The sequence below is a fragment of the Atractosteus spatula genome, chromosome 9 (assembly GCF_055471065.1).
Source record: "Atractosteus spatula isolate fAtrSpa1 chromosome 9, fAtrSpa1.hap1, whole genome shotgun sequence".
NCBI lineage: Eukaryota > Metazoa > Chordata > Actinopteri > Semionotiformes > Lepisosteidae > Atractosteus > Atractosteus spatula.
The window spans coordinates 51,873,706-51,888,519 of record NC_142714.1 but is presented as its reverse complement, the minus strand read 5'-3'; the positions used below and the strand labels follow the sequence as shown (position 1 = coordinate 51,888,519).

The 14,814-nt window shown below is 45.7% G+C and overlaps 2 protein-coding genes across 2 annotated transcripts; one reads left to right on the top strand and one right to left on the bottom strand.

Annotated features, from left to right (window-relative positions):
* The first annotated feature begins 1,412 nt into the window (after positions 1–1,412).
* c1galt1c1 (C1GALT1 specific chaperone 1) lies at positions 1,413–8,304 on the top strand. The gene is made up of 2 exons (XM_088925750.1): positions 1,413–1,507; positions 4,032–8,304. The coding sequence occupies exon 2, from the start codon at positions 4,042–4,044 to the stop codon at positions 4,990–4,992; it is 951 nt and encodes a 316-aa protein (XP_088781876.1). The 5' UTR covers positions 1,413–1,507; positions 4,032–4,041; the 3' UTR covers positions 4,993–8,304.
* Positions 8,305–8,770: 466 nt separating this feature from the next.
* On the bottom strand, positions 8,771–13,059 carry mcts1 (MCTS1 re-initiation and release factor). Its single transcript, XM_088925756.1, has 6 exons — positions 12,894–13,059; positions 12,218–12,370; positions 11,494–11,591; positions 10,695–10,828; positions 9,804–9,871; positions 8,771–9,009 (listed from the first exon to the last, which is right to left on the bottom strand). The coding sequence occupies exons 1-6, from the start codon at positions 12,902–12,904 to the stop codon at positions 8,928–8,930; spliced, it is 546 nt and encodes a 181-aa protein (XP_088781882.1). The 5' UTR covers positions 12,905–13,059; the 3' UTR covers positions 8,771–8,927.
* Positions 13,060–14,814: the final 1,755 nt, after the last annotated feature.

Below are 14,814 nucleotides of genomic sequence, written 5' to 3'. Positions count from 1 at the left end.
AGTAAAGCCCTTTCGCGCGCTCTTGGTGATGGTGTGGCTGAGGCACTGCGCTGGGCTTTTAGATCGAGTTACAGGGGCTCTTTGTCAAGATGAAAGGTTTTTAATCAAACAGGGGAGAAACATTAGAAAGAGCTGGAACTTCGCTGGTTGTGATGGATGAGGGTGTCAAAATGTCTGTGGTGCTGCTGTGAAAGACAGCCAATGCTGCAGCACTCTCTTGCTGGCCGAGCCGTATCCGATGAAGAATAGTATCTAAACATAGAACTAGTTAACAGAAGATGTATTTCTCAGTCTGGGGAAAAGTACTTACAGCGTATTGAGTCCTGGCAGAGCTGTGGGGCGGAATCGTTCTACACCATATTTGCAGTTTTTTATGACCCTTCTAATTGATTTTTTTAATATATTTTTGTTGTTCCCTTCCGATTGATCAAATATGACTTTTTGTTACTCTTTCACTTTCTTGTTTTGGGAAACAAGCATCACCTTCACAGCCAAGTCACGGTTTGGTGTCTTGTGTCTTGCTCTAGCACACGAACGATTCGATTTTGCTCCAGCAAAGAGATGCGACAGGAATCTAACACTGAAGGTCAAAGATCGATCTTACCAATAAAATACAGTATATTTACTGAACCCAGCACAAGATGGGGGAAAGCATGATTTAGTATTGGGAACTAGTTTTGAAGTACAATGTTTATTTTACTTGCAACCTAAGCTGACATTTAACCAGTTGATTAGATAACAAATGCTTTTAATTCCTGCATCCACTTTTAGTAGTATGTATGTGTTGATATGAAACAATGACATGACAGACTTCACATAGTATGGACTACCACTTCCAAAAGCAATGAAAAAAACGTTGTTGTTTTTCCTTTCCTTGCCCTTTGAATTTTATTTCAATAGTCTACAATTTCACTTTCAGATAGAAGGTGAAAACAAGTGCTGAAATGAAATATAAAGCATTATATTCGGATTGTTGAGGTATGTCAGCTAAAAAGAATCTATAAACGAACAAAATAATCTCATGTAGTTCAGGTGGGGAGCTGCGTCAGCATGCGTAGGCTGCAAAGGAACAAGTAATAGGTTTATTCCATGCTGAAAAGAGAAGAAAGAGAACACAACGTTTCGGCCTTGGAGCCTTCTTCGGGTGGTGCGTTCTGAATCAAACCTGTGTTCAGGAAGTAGACGCCCGCTGTGTATACTGGGTTATTTGCAATGCACACATACGGCCTGCGTATTTAACGCATGTCCGTTTTAGAAAAGAAGTAAAACAAACTTCTTCGCCTCGCAATTTGTGTGCTGATCTCGACACACCGCCACACGCCCTGGGTGCACACCCGCGGCAAGCCCCGCTCGGTCCCGCTCCGCTCTGACGTCAGGCGCTCTTTCGCAAGCGGAAGTGCCCGGGTCACGTCACTGAGCTAATAACATGAGAGCAGGAAGGGTACAACCAGGCAGTTTGTGAGAAATCACGTTTTCCTTCCGTCTACAGCAAACGAAAAAAAAAAAGGTAAGATCATGATCTTCAGAATAAAAAAAAAAAAGCGCAAATGTTTCTGTCGTAACCCGACGATTAAGGGGTTGCGGGAGGATCTGATTTGCCGACGGCACAGGTAGCTCTTCGGCAGTGTTTTTCAGTGTTGCAGCCGCACAGGCAAACTTAGATGTTACTGCACTGAGTGTGCTTCGAGTTTAATCATACACCGGGACCGAGTTCGTCCTCCAGACCGGAGGCGCTGCTTTATTCCGTGCTACCTGCACGGCCAGTGCAGTTCGGTCTCATTTTGGTTTGCTCCTGCCGAGTTCTCCGGAGTAGATTATGTTCAGACAGCATCCAGAGGAGGTCGGGGACATGAGCATTGTCCCCGTACTCGGCAGCAAGGTTATAGCCACTAATACTGTACGTTTGTCACAGGGATCACTGCTAACCTTCTTCAAAAACCTCACAATGGCAAAAGTCGCACTTAATTCCGAAATCTCTCACCCCTGGCTCCGGATTAGTAAATGTTCAGTCGGCTTTGAAGATGTGTGTGTGTGTGTATATATATGTGTATATATCTTTGTCAGTAAACTTAACGAAGCGCATATATCGCTCTTGATCAGCTAGTGACTAACGCTGGGAAATGGAGGGTGTCGATAAGGCTGGAGGGTTAAACTTCTTGAGTTTATCTGAAGTTTCAGGAGGGCTGAGGGAGAAGAGCTCCTCTGTATTCTTTAAAACAGCTGATCTGTTGTGTTATATAGCCTTTGTCATGCTGGGTTGTATCTTGCGGGAGGTCGATTGCATTCCTGCGGATTCAGTCGATCCGAAAACGAGTTTAAGGTTCACGGTCTCTTATTTACCAGCGCTGTAAGTGTTCGGAGCGGAAAAATGGCTTCTCGCTGCAATAAGCTTCTTACGTACTGTAGCCCCAGGTGATCTTGTCCTTAACGGTCTGTTTCGGCCTGAGTTTTAATAATGTGGTGTGGCTGACGTGGATTTAGATTTCGTCACGTACAGTTTTCCGTAATTGTGCTTAGTTCCCGGGAACGCGCTCTGATGTGGAAAACACCAATTGCAGCGACCGCCACAGATAGGCTTAAACTCCCCCTGGGCGTGTTGACATCAATTGAAAATGCAATGAAGGCTGTGTTTTTGAAGTATCGTATAATTTACCGTGTTAATCGCGCCACTGTGACAGTGACCTCTCGGGAAGCTCTCCACCTGAAATCCATATTCATGGTTGTCAGTGCTGACACCTGGTGTCTCCGACCCGGTTCGTAGAGGGTCTTCTGGGGTTTTCGTCCCAGTCCAGCTCTTGGTTACACAGCTGGTGTAAGTGTTTTAATAACTGCCGGATATTAATATTTCTGTTCCCGACTCTAGTGTGTTTCATGGGTAGCTGTACCGCACGTTTCATGACGTGTATGTTTCGAGCAGCGGTAAAAAGACTTTAATCCTATAAGTCTCCAGCTGAGAAGGAAATTAGTTTGCTTGTTTAATGAGCTGCCCAGCTTAGAACAAGAGCCAGAAGATGCCAGACCCCGTGAGTTCTCTGTCCTGGGCACGATTTACAGTTTTAAAAACTACTGCCTCACCCAGCGCATTATAGTATAGAAATGGGGGCTCCGTTAGGCCAATCCAGACGCCTGGGTAGTTAGTAGCTCAGTGACACAAGGATCTCATCCAGGTGTTTCTTGATAGAAGCCAGGCTATCGGCTTCAACAGCTTGGCTGAGCGGCTTTGTTTCACACTCCCCCCACTCTTTGTGGAAAGAAAAACAAGCTGTCCTCATGCCAGGAGTCCAGACTGTCCTGGTCCAGAGCGCACTCCACACACTTTTTCCCGAGACACTGGGACCCCATCCAGAGTCCATATTTGCACAGGATAAGCAAAAAAGTTAACTGGCTTCCAGATCATTTGTGTGTTTAAGAAATTACGCTGGGTGCAAGGTTCACCTGTAGTGTTTTCTTTCCTGGGAAGTTGCTCCTCCTGTTTATATGGCCTCATTGTCTCCAGATCAGCCTGGCTTTTAGGGGTGACAGGTGAGAAGGTTCTGCACTGGATATTGAGAGCCAGGGTACGTATTTTCCGTAAGGAAAGGTGAGGTGTCTGAGAAGAGAGCCTGTTTGCTGCTTGTCTGAGGGTGATCTGTCCTCTCTGTCACAAGCAGAGGTTAAACAAAAGGCAGGAGTCCCCCATCCTACACAAAGCTTCTGAATCCCTCAGAGCAACCGTCAGCACGTAAGAATGAAGGAGTCTCTGCGCACCTACAGCAGCAACACTCTGCTGCATTTAGCACTGCAGAGATGGCATCATTCTTTATCAAGCAGAGGTTCTTCAGGTCTGACCAAGCCCACATTCCTTTAACTTGATTGAGTTATGTCTTTAATTAAGGGGATTAAACTGCTTTTCCCAGAACGGCACTGTGTGGGTTTTGAGCCGCTCGGGTTCGAAGCGGAGCCCGGCGGGGGTTTCTCTGGCTGATGCCTTGGACCTCCAGGGCTCGGCCGCATGGCTGTCCCGCGTCACTGGTGCTCTTCTCCTGCCGCAGGTTGCTCAGCATGCTTTCGGAGGGCGGATCCTTCGTCAAGGGCATGGTGATGGGGGGCCTGTTCTGCGTGGTGGTCTCGGTCATCGGGAACTTCAGCGCGGGGCCCCAGCCGTCTCCCGAGCTGCACCTGCACCATCACGTCAAGGCCCCCACCAAGGAGGAGCTCCTGAAGCTGAGCGAGGCCAAGAGGCGGGAGCTGGCCCAGCGGGTCCGCGTGTTCTGCGCCATCTTGGTCCAGCCCAGGTACCTGCAGCAGTGGGTGGCGGCCAAAGAGACCTGGAGCAAGCACTGCGACAAAGCCGAGTTCTACAGCTCGGAGTCGGTGAAGGCGCTGGAGTCTGTGGACCTGGCCGAGAAGGACGGCTGGATGAAGATGAGGAAGGCCCTGAAGCACGCTTACGAACACGGCAGGGAGTACAGCTGGTTCCTGCTGGCCGAGCCCAGCACCTTCACCGTTATCGAGAACCTCAAGTACCTGGTGCTCAACAAGGACCCCGAGCAGCCGTTCTACCTGGGGCGCACGGTGAGGTCCGGCGAGCTGGAGTACGTGGAGTACGACAGCGGGATCGTCCTGAGCGCAGAGGCCCTGCGGCGGCTGCTGGGGGCCTTCGACGACCCCAGCAAGTGCCCCGAGCAGGGCCGCGCCATTTGGAAGGTGAGCGAGGAGAAGGAGCTGGCCGCGTGCCTGAAGTACACGGGCGTGTTTGCGGAGAACGCCGAAGACGCCCAGGGGAGGGAGCTGTTCCACAGGAAGGCCGTGGGCGCGCTCATCGAGGAGGCCCTGGCCCAGAAATCCGGAGAGACGATCGGCAAGTTGTCGGACCTGGCCATCTCCTTCAGCTCGGTGCCCCCAAATCAGATGCACGTCATGATGTTCGGCGTGTATAGACTGCGTCCGTACGGGCACACTTTCCACGACTCGCTGATATTTCTGCCTCCAGAGGGCTCCGACAATGACTGAGCGTCGCCGCCTGTGGGGTCACGGGTGAACGAGCCAGACTTCAGCGGAAAAGTTTATTTTTGAATCTAAGTTTATGTATTTATACACGAAATGTACACACATGCCTCATTATTTTATTTTTGGGTTTCTGGGATCACCTCTCTTCTGTAAAAGGGAGGCAGCTTCTGTAAAAAGAAGCAGCTTTAAAATGGAGGGAATTAAGTCTCGGGGATGAATTTAATTTAAACTGGAAAGCAAATGAGATCTTTTGGGTTGTGGTGGGGGTGTCGTACAATGATGTGAGTAAGGGTTTTTGGGCTCAGTGCAATCTTGTGTCTGATGCCCTTAATGGGGGCCTCTTCTGCTTGGTATCTTCTTGGGGATTCTTTTGTGCAGTTTTGGATTATAGTGCCCCTATTCAGTTTTATTCCATTAGAAAACCTGCCAGAAAGACACCAGTGGGGCACAGTTGATCCACCAATTTATTTATTCCCTTGGCATTTCAGCAGGGTGTTCCTGTGTTCCTCCTGCTGCGCTTTGCCAGAGTAGCTGTGCAGTGTGGCAAAGCCTGGAACAGCCGAAGCATGGAAAGAGACTGGCTTGTGATCCATACTCGAGAGATGAGGCAGATTCACAGGAAAGAGAACTTCACAGCTGCCTCTTGGGTTTTGGAACGTTCCAGCTCCTCAAGGAGTTTGCCATGTTTTCACTTAGCCTTCCTGTAATTTTGATGATCTTTGCTAAACATTCTGTTTGCTTTGGCTGTTCTGCACTGCAATTTAGAAGCACCTGATTCTCAAGAGATATGTGGCCTGTAGATTTAATTCTTACCCCCTTTAACTGTGGAAGAAGGGCTTCAGATTGAGCCCTCATGCCTCACATGTGCACGTGTTGCAGGTTCCTACTGGATAAAATGCACAGTGAATCCTTACTTGTTCACTTGAGCCTCCAGCAGTATTGCAGGGGCTACTGAGGTGCGGAGGGACATTAAGTCATGACTTGGAATTGTACCATTTTATCTTAACCAGTCATGAGCACTGGAGTGTCAGACTGTCTTGGAGAAAGAAAAGTTTTTTTTTCAGCATTAAAAGCGAAACCAAATGCAGCAGCTTTAGAAAACGAGCATGCTTGGAGTTTCAAGTGGGAGTGTTTTCTCATTCGGAGGTCCTGTAGAGCCGGGGTGTCCAGTCCTGGTGCTGGAAGGCCAGCGTGTCTGCAGGTGTCCGGTCTCTGTAATGCCACGGTGCCTATAGAGCTGGGAGAAGCTACTCAATGGTTCCAGCTGAGCTCGGCTGGAAAGAGAACCTGCAGACACACCGTCCGCCCGGGGCTGGCTGGGTCACTCCGGCTTCAGAGTATTGCACACCTCAAGAGTGACAACACTTCTTGTGCCTTGTGGTTATTGCAGTCGGGTACTGAGGATACTTCAAGGTACTGGAGAAAAGTAGACCTTTTATTGTTTAATATCCCGCTCTGCCACGCCACCCACATTTCCTGTCCTTTATGTGCAATAGTATTGGACTGGGGGGTCGCACCTGGAACTGAAAGGGTGTGTAGAGACACTTCAGCACATGGCTTGTGGCAGAGAATTGTGCAGCTGTGTCCTCAGGAGCTCTGAGCTACGAGCACCAGGACATTAGACCAGCCTGGCAGCGAAGGTTTAACTTGGGAGTTTCCTGATGCTGTTCCTGGAAAAATAGTGCCGAACGCTTCTCCTAACTGGCCTTTGAAGTCGTGTTTATTTTAGAGCAGGATCTGTCCGCAGGTAGAAAAGAGAGTTCCTCCTGCAGTTTTGGCATAAGTCATGCATGTTGCAGGCGGCAGGAGCTTGCGCTGAGTGTGGCAGTCTATTTGCTTTTACTCGGGCTCCAGTGTGCCCATCAGGAAGGCTGCTGGTCACATCTGCACTGCAAGAAGCAGCCGTGTGTGAACGCCAGAGTGCTGACAGAGCTTGCCTTAGGGCGGCAGCTGGGTGAGCTGGATTCGAACCTGTGAACCCCATCTGCAGTCCCCTCTGCCGTTGGCTGACCCCGAGCCCACGAAGTCCTTGAAGCCTTTCTGAAACTGCTCTGCCACTTGAACGGTACTGGAGGATGCAGAAAGGGACTCTTCTACAATATCGTGACCAAAAGACAGCGGAACACGGTGTCTTCTCTTCACCTCGTCGTCCGTCATTGCCCGTGAGTGGAGGGGAAAGTCGATTCCCTCCCACTGTCCATCATCAGAAAGCCACTTGCTCCTGGTCCGGATCAGGGCGTCCCGGGACATGTCTCACCTTGCGCCCTGTGCTTCTGGGACTAGCTCGTGGAAGAGGAGCCAGGCCAGAGCAGGGGGGAGGCACACAGGGAGAATTTAGAGACGCCAGGTAACCTAGACAACAGGTGCTTGGTGGGAAGACACACTTGGAGAATTCCCTGCCTTTGCTTGGGCTCACAAGCAGACTCCAAACGGAATCGAACACGAGATCAAAGAGCTTTGAGGCCACAGTGCCACTCTGCCTGCTGCCTGGAAGTCATTGAATTTTTTGTACAATACGATGCTTGTTAAAACAATCTGTACTGATATGGTAAAATAATTGAGTGTACTGCATACCGGGTTACAGGTACGAATTCCGGCATGACCATTTTGAGTGTTAAAATGAAAAGCCAGCTTTAGTTTGGATTCTGTTACTATATCATGATATCAGTTCTCTGGACCTTTTCACCAAGGAAAAAATAACATTCTATAGGTGTATGACAAGAAAAATTACATTTAATACATATCAATGTCCCACTGAATCGGCAATACACCTGTACCATTTCTCATCCAAGTCTCATCCATAGTATGATAACATTTTTCTGTTGTATACTACAACATATTTGTGACACTATGCTCAGCTTTTCTAACGTTTTGAAAGTCAGACCAAGACATTTTCCTGTAATTTTCATGTCTTATGAACAGCTACCCTCGTCTTAAAAGTCCTGAAGCATATTTGTGTATATTTTTTTACTGACATTTGACTTGCTGCACAAAGTCTCTAAGACTTTTTGAAGTCTAGCTTTATTGAAAAAGGAAGGAATATCTTATCTTAATTGGATGTGGGCTCTATTAAAATGTTTCGTAAGTTGTAAAATAAACCTGATATTACTGTTAAATAAATATTTTTGCATAAGACATACTTTTCTACTAGCTTTTTGGATAAATGAAAATACAAAGTTAAGATTCTCTGGACTGTTTGTAGTTTGTCAATGTATGTCTGTGACTGAATATCGCTGTAAATATCTGAAGTGATTTAAAAACTGATTTGAATATGAAACATTAAAAATGTTTGGTTTTTACTTGCTTAAACATGGAGAATTTGTGCTGGTTTTCGTTTTGTTCAGGTTTAAGTCAGATTTAATCCAGTTTCTGTACAATCCTCAAGCAATAAAAACTAACAGACAGTTCATGCCTAATAACTTACACATGGTAAACGAGCTTTAGCACAGCTGGCTCTCCACTGCCAGAGCTAGGCCTTAGTACTTGTCCAGCTGTCTTTACATACACAGCATAGTGCTGGAGGCTTGGCCAATAATTCATTTCAGTCATTTGATGTTCATTTGTATCGAAGCCAGTCAGTTAAAGTTTCCAGTAACTGCAACGATTAACCAACACAACAGCAATTGTTAAGTCCTATAAGCCTTGTAAAAACTGAGTCTGGCAAATAATTAACGCTAGATTGCATTTATTTTAAGCAACATAAAATGGTATCCAAATCAATAATCACCTGTCTTTCCTGACAAAGCAGTAGAGCATAGAAGAACACCTCAAAAGAGAAAAAGCATACAAAGCTATTTTATTGTGCAACATCATTAAAGCAAAGTTTTTCAAAGGTTTAACAATCCATCCCTATAGACTGTACATCATTGCGGACTGTAGGACATCCTCTGGTGTTCCAGGCACTCTCTGTTCGCTAACACACAGCCCACAGGTGGGTCTCACTTGTATGTCTTCATGTGCCACAGGCCGTCGTTAAGGTAATGGATATTTTCAATCCCTATACCCTTGTTCACTTTCTCACTGCAGAGAAAAGAGAAGAAAAAATGCAGCTTTTTAAAATCACAACAGGATCACAACACATGCAGAGGCAAGACAGACTGAAAAAAAAAGATAAAAGACAAGTATCTAGGACTTGCAGTGTCAAGAAAATATGGCATTTCTTAATTTTTCCAAAACTTGCTTCAGAGTCACTAACTCAGACTCCAAGTTAAAACGGACAGTTGTATTTCACTCTACCTCAGACAGCACTATTGTAAAATACGACGGTGTGATTATCATTTATGCTCCCGCGCTTTGTGTAATGTGAGATGTCAAAGCAATAACGACTGTGAGGAAGAGATCAGCGATCCTGACTACTGGAATTGCAGCCTTCCTGGTACAGAATCCTTTCAAATTCCAGCTGATCTCACACAGCACGTCTGTCTGCAGACCCTAGCCTGCTGTTGCTTGTGCTTGCTCCAACAGCGGGCAACCGTGGGATTAACACCTGACTGGTCGACTTCAACCTCAGACGAGGTGCTTAAGAGTTGCTGCTTCATCCAGGGTTTTTACATGAGACAAAGTTAAAATTAAACACCACATTCCAACAAGGATGAATGAGCAACTGCAGTGGCACCCAACTGCACGCACACATGAGCACCCTCGTATTTGTTTTCTGACGGTGAAGCTATCTGGTATGCAACCCAGAATCCTGTAATTGTTATCGCATAGGAAAACGTGGCCCCGAGAAGCCTACGAAAAGCATGCCAGTGGGATACAGGGAAAACTCCAATGAAATCTTGGTTAAATGTAAGTGAATTAGGTTGAGTACTTACATGTTATCAGCCGACATTTTCATCACTCCAACACAGAGGGCATGTTGCTTACCTTCAGCCATTATAGCCTACACACCTCACTTAAGGAAACCACAGACATTGCAGTAACCAGGTACAAGCTACACCACGATGCATTCTTTTTTAACCTGCTGTGCTTTGTTCTTGCTCTTTCACGCCCTACCCTGAAATGACCAAGGCAGGGATTCTGAAAACAGGTTTTCCCACTTGTCTGAGATTGGCCTGGTAGGTTAGAAAGAACATGTTGGTAGATCAGTAGCCAATGTACAAAACACAACAAAAAAAAGTGCTTTTAATTGATGTCGAACACCTAAAAATAATAATCACACTAACTTCTAGCTTTACATTACCGTCTCCTTTTCCTCTTCATGTATATCCATAAAAAACACCCCAATAAAGAATCAGAATAAATATAAAAAACACACAAGAATAAGTGGTGATCCGAATAACAGATGTATGAGAAGTAAAGCTCAAGGTTTACAGGACTGAATATGTAAGAGTTTTTATATTGGTAACTATTAAGCATTTTTATCCTCCTGCTCCTGGCCAGAGGCAGGGTACACTGTACGTGGTTCACTTGAAAATCACCTGACATCTAAAACTGGATGAAAATTCGTGAGCTGAAAAAAAGCAGGGATTCCAGTCTGCTCCTGTTGTGCTCTAGCTATGTGCTTTGTCCAGGAGGTTGGTGGTGTTGGAGCCTTGAGTGTTTTGCCATCACTGTTTGCTCACTCTGCAGCCCCCCGGGTCTATGTACTGTACTGGCTTCAAGGATCTGCCACAGGGCACAGACATGGACAGGTGGGAATACAGGCCCGTTCTTTCTGATCCGGCACTATTTCCGTTATGTAGGACACAACTCTCCAAGGATACAACTACCTTGTCAGCTTCTGCAGGGTACAGCTTGGCTCCAGGGGACGTCAGCCCTGGGCACATGATGTTGGCTCCGCTCAGGACAAATTTAATGGCTCCTTTATCTACTTGCTGGTGTGGAAGAATAAAGGGATCTAAGAGAGCAAGGTAAACACAAAAGCACTCAGGTTAATATCCTCCACCCAGCAGTCAAATATGTCATCTTCATTTTCCGAGATGAAGGATGAGAAAAACAAAAAATGGATCTTGTTTGCTACCATGAGATTAACTGACTATAGACCACTTAATTCAATATTATTTATCCATCCATTTTCGAACTGCATCTTCCAATGCAGGGTGGTGGGGGAGCCAAAGCCTATCCCAGCCAGCCATGGGTGCTGGGCAGGATACAGCCTGGACGGGACGCCAGTCCATCTCAGGGCACTCACAGACACAAACGCAGACGCGTACTCCCACCAGGGCCCAGCGCTGTGATGCTACCCATCAATGCTAACCACTGCGCCACCATGCCACCCATGAAGTACTTATATTAAACAGAAATGACATTAGATATAAAGACAAAACAGGAAGGAATAAAGAGAACAAGTAGGAAACGCGTCACTGTCAGGAACACTTAAAGATAACAAAAAAGTCATGAAAGAGCAGATTAAGTGAAAATGCAGAATTAAGAGCTACATTCAAATCTTCAGTCTTCTCACCCTTCATACAGCTCTGGAACTCCTCTGCTATCACATTACAAACAAACAACACTGGATGTTTTCCTCTGAAGCCGTGAGAAAAGGAGGAGCCAAGGCCTTACATTTATGAAGCAGTCTCAGTGTGGGGTAGAACGGTCCCTCTCTCTGCCTGAAGAACAGCAGCTCTCCGTTCACAGTCAGGATTTCAATGTGCTCGTGGCTGCAAACGATTGAAACACCAAGCTCACGCAGCTTCACTCCCCAAAGCATCCCCTCATCGATCGGCACTCATGTGGCCGCGTCCACGGCGCCCCTGCAACGCTCTCTTCCGATTGCTCACAGCCTGCTCGGTTCTCCGGCCTGTGAGTCTGCCGTCACGCTGGCAAGAGAGGTCCTGCAGCTGGCTGTGTCAGGGCAGGGAGTGCCATCGGGCAGGGGGCCTGCAGCCTCACAGAGAACTGGGCTGGGCACATAACTTCCAAGTCCACAGACCTGTCAGAGTGTGAGCAATTAAAAGAAAACCCGCATGCCTTTATTGGGTTTGCAGATGTGCTAACCTGCAGTAAGCAATAACTCTTTACCTTCTGAAGCCTTCCCCGCATGATCCTTAAGCAACCTCTCAGTTCCCTTTCAAAACAGCAGAAGGCAACTAGGCCTTCTGCTTATCAGGCGTTGTCAGTATAAGACAGATATATTACAGAAGTCACAGATAGCCAATCTTAATCTAAAAGGTGGTAAAACCTGTTTCCTTATCTCTTCCCCATGTTAGCTAAGATGCCTAAATTTGCGGGTTCTAGAGAATTAGACCACAATGAACACAGAGGGGCTTTCGGGTACGCGGATTACCATCGGACGATTTTGACAGGATCTTTTTTCGGCATGATCTGATTGAGCCATGAATCGATGTCAGGAAACTGCTCCAACAGCTGGTTCTTTATGCCTTTGATGACAGACGTCTTCAGCTGAATGCAATTGGAAACATTTTCCTTCTCGTCAAATCTGGAATGAGATTACAAAGAGGGGTTCAAAGCTGTGCGGTACAATATAGGGGGAAATGGCTCTACATCAGGGGGGCAAACCGCACCTTCTCAAGTCCCGGGGAGCCTAGCCGGGAGTTGGATCTATGTCACATTAAAGTGTTATTTCGTTTTAAAAAAACAAGAATCCTGTAGGACGGTGACAGAAAGCTGAGATAAAAACGGATTTAAAAAAATGTAGTCTTCCTTAGAAACTCCCGTGCTTTGAAATGCGAGAAAAGATTTACAGTAGTCTCATCATAACACAAAAACATATGTAATTCAAGAAAATCTACTACAATGTAACACATAACAGTGCATAGACAGAAGACTTTTATATATTTTTAAAAACACTACATAGGTGCAAGACAGTAATTTAAAAAAGGAACACTTGAAAGGCACAGAGACTATTATTAAAATGTTTCTGGACGTCACTGCCTCAGACCAACGGCTGCAAACTGAGACACAAACAGACAAATCACTACCAAAGAAACAAAACACCCAACTTTTTAAACATCCTCGGTAGTCACCCCTGCTGAATAAGGGAATTCTAACTGAAGCTCCTTGGCACGCAGTCTTCAGTAAATCATGCAAGTATAATTCAGTCTCCACGCTTGTTCTCAGTGCACCGCACACACAGGCTCTTCCCGAATTTTACAGCAGAGCTACGACTGCGCGACAGCGTCAATCGGTTTACGGCACCCGACTTCTACCACAGAGTTCAGGATCGGTTTCTAGAGGGGTTTCCTTTTAGGGCATGTGTTCCTGTCTCACACCTCTTGTCCAGAGTTGGATCCCGGCGTGGGAGTCGTTTGTGTTGAAGTCTGTATGTTGTGAACCCCTTGGCCATTAGTGAGTGCGTTTGTTTGTTTTCAGTAGCCCAAAGACATGCTGTTTGACACTTATTTAAAGTGTCTTCCATGGGCCGTGCGATGCACTGGGGTCCAGTCCGGTCTCTATCCTGCCTTGCAGGAAAATGCCTAGATGTATCCTGTAATAATAAATCAAAGACTGAAACATTACAAAATACATACACAACTAATCAAACTATAATACAACCTACGTTATAGCAGCTCCGGTCGCAGAGCTAAGAGTAAACTTCGTACACTGGACAAAAGCGTCTAGCATGTAGTGATAACCTGTATTTTATCTATTTAAATGCTGTTCAAAAAGGATGTTTTTATCTGGTAAACAACATGCTATTGAGAAGTTGTGTGGTTGGTCTGCTCATTGTGTTGCTAAGAACTAATTTGCACTTATCTAATGATGGTAACCAACTTCTCTTTGTCCTGTTCTCAATTTGTGCCTTACCCACTTTTCACCTATCATATGGTGCAAATGTGGTGTCATTTCTGCTTCAAAGTCATAATTACAATTACAAAAACGAGGAATGTTTGCCTTTGCATGCCAAATCCAGTACATACTCGACACAAGCAGAAGCGTGAAAGGAGGTTTATTTAAGACACATTTAACACATTTTTTCTGGGTTTGGTTCCGGCCTTGTGCACCTCCTGTGTGAAGTGTACATGTTCTTCCTGTGCCTGAATTTCTTCGACAACGCTGGTTTCCTCCCACCTTTTAAAAACCTTCATTCCACCTTACTGGTTTCTCTTTACGATCACAGCGTGTTTGTGTCAGGCGACAGGCTGGCACCCTCTCAAAAAGTGCAGTCTCTCTTTAACACCCTGTCCTTCCGGAAACGGATCCGCATTTCTTCGAGTCTGCGACACCTACCAGAAATAATCTTGCCAAGATTGTTTTTATAATGAATGGCTGTGCGAAACGTGTCTTAGTATTGAATAGCAGCAGAAAAGGGAATGAAATAAGGACTATAAAAACGTTTTATTAATATTTCTTCCTTATAATAAAGACTTTTATTATAACGAAACCTCACTCAGTAAAGATGAATCGGGGGTAGCTAAGATATATATTTTCTGGGGTGTAGCTAAGTTATTTAACCTAGCCCTAACCTCTCTGGTTATGCAATTAAGTTCATGTTCCACGTCATAATGGTTATGTACATTCACTTGTAACCTTTTCTTTTTTAGATTAAACGTAATCAAATAATAGCTTTTAAAATAAAATAATAACCCGAAGGTTTTTTTTTCTCTTAAAAAGAAAACTGGAATCGAAACTTCAACTAGTTCAGACTGTCAGGGCGCCACCTGGCGGCTAAAGTCCAGAATACAAGTGGCCACTTTTTCCCCGATGCTTGCGATGAAAGACCGAAGTACTTCCGGTAGGTCAAGCTATGATTATACTTGATTATAAGTTGGTATTCAGATATGGGGCACATTCATCTCGAGAATGCTACAGTCTCTGGGGATAGTCTAGGCTTCTGTGGCAGAAAACTCGAACATGGGTTTAAAAACGTTTTTCAGTCCGTGGAGTTCAAGTGCGCCCCGGAGGAAGTAGTTTCCAGCCATC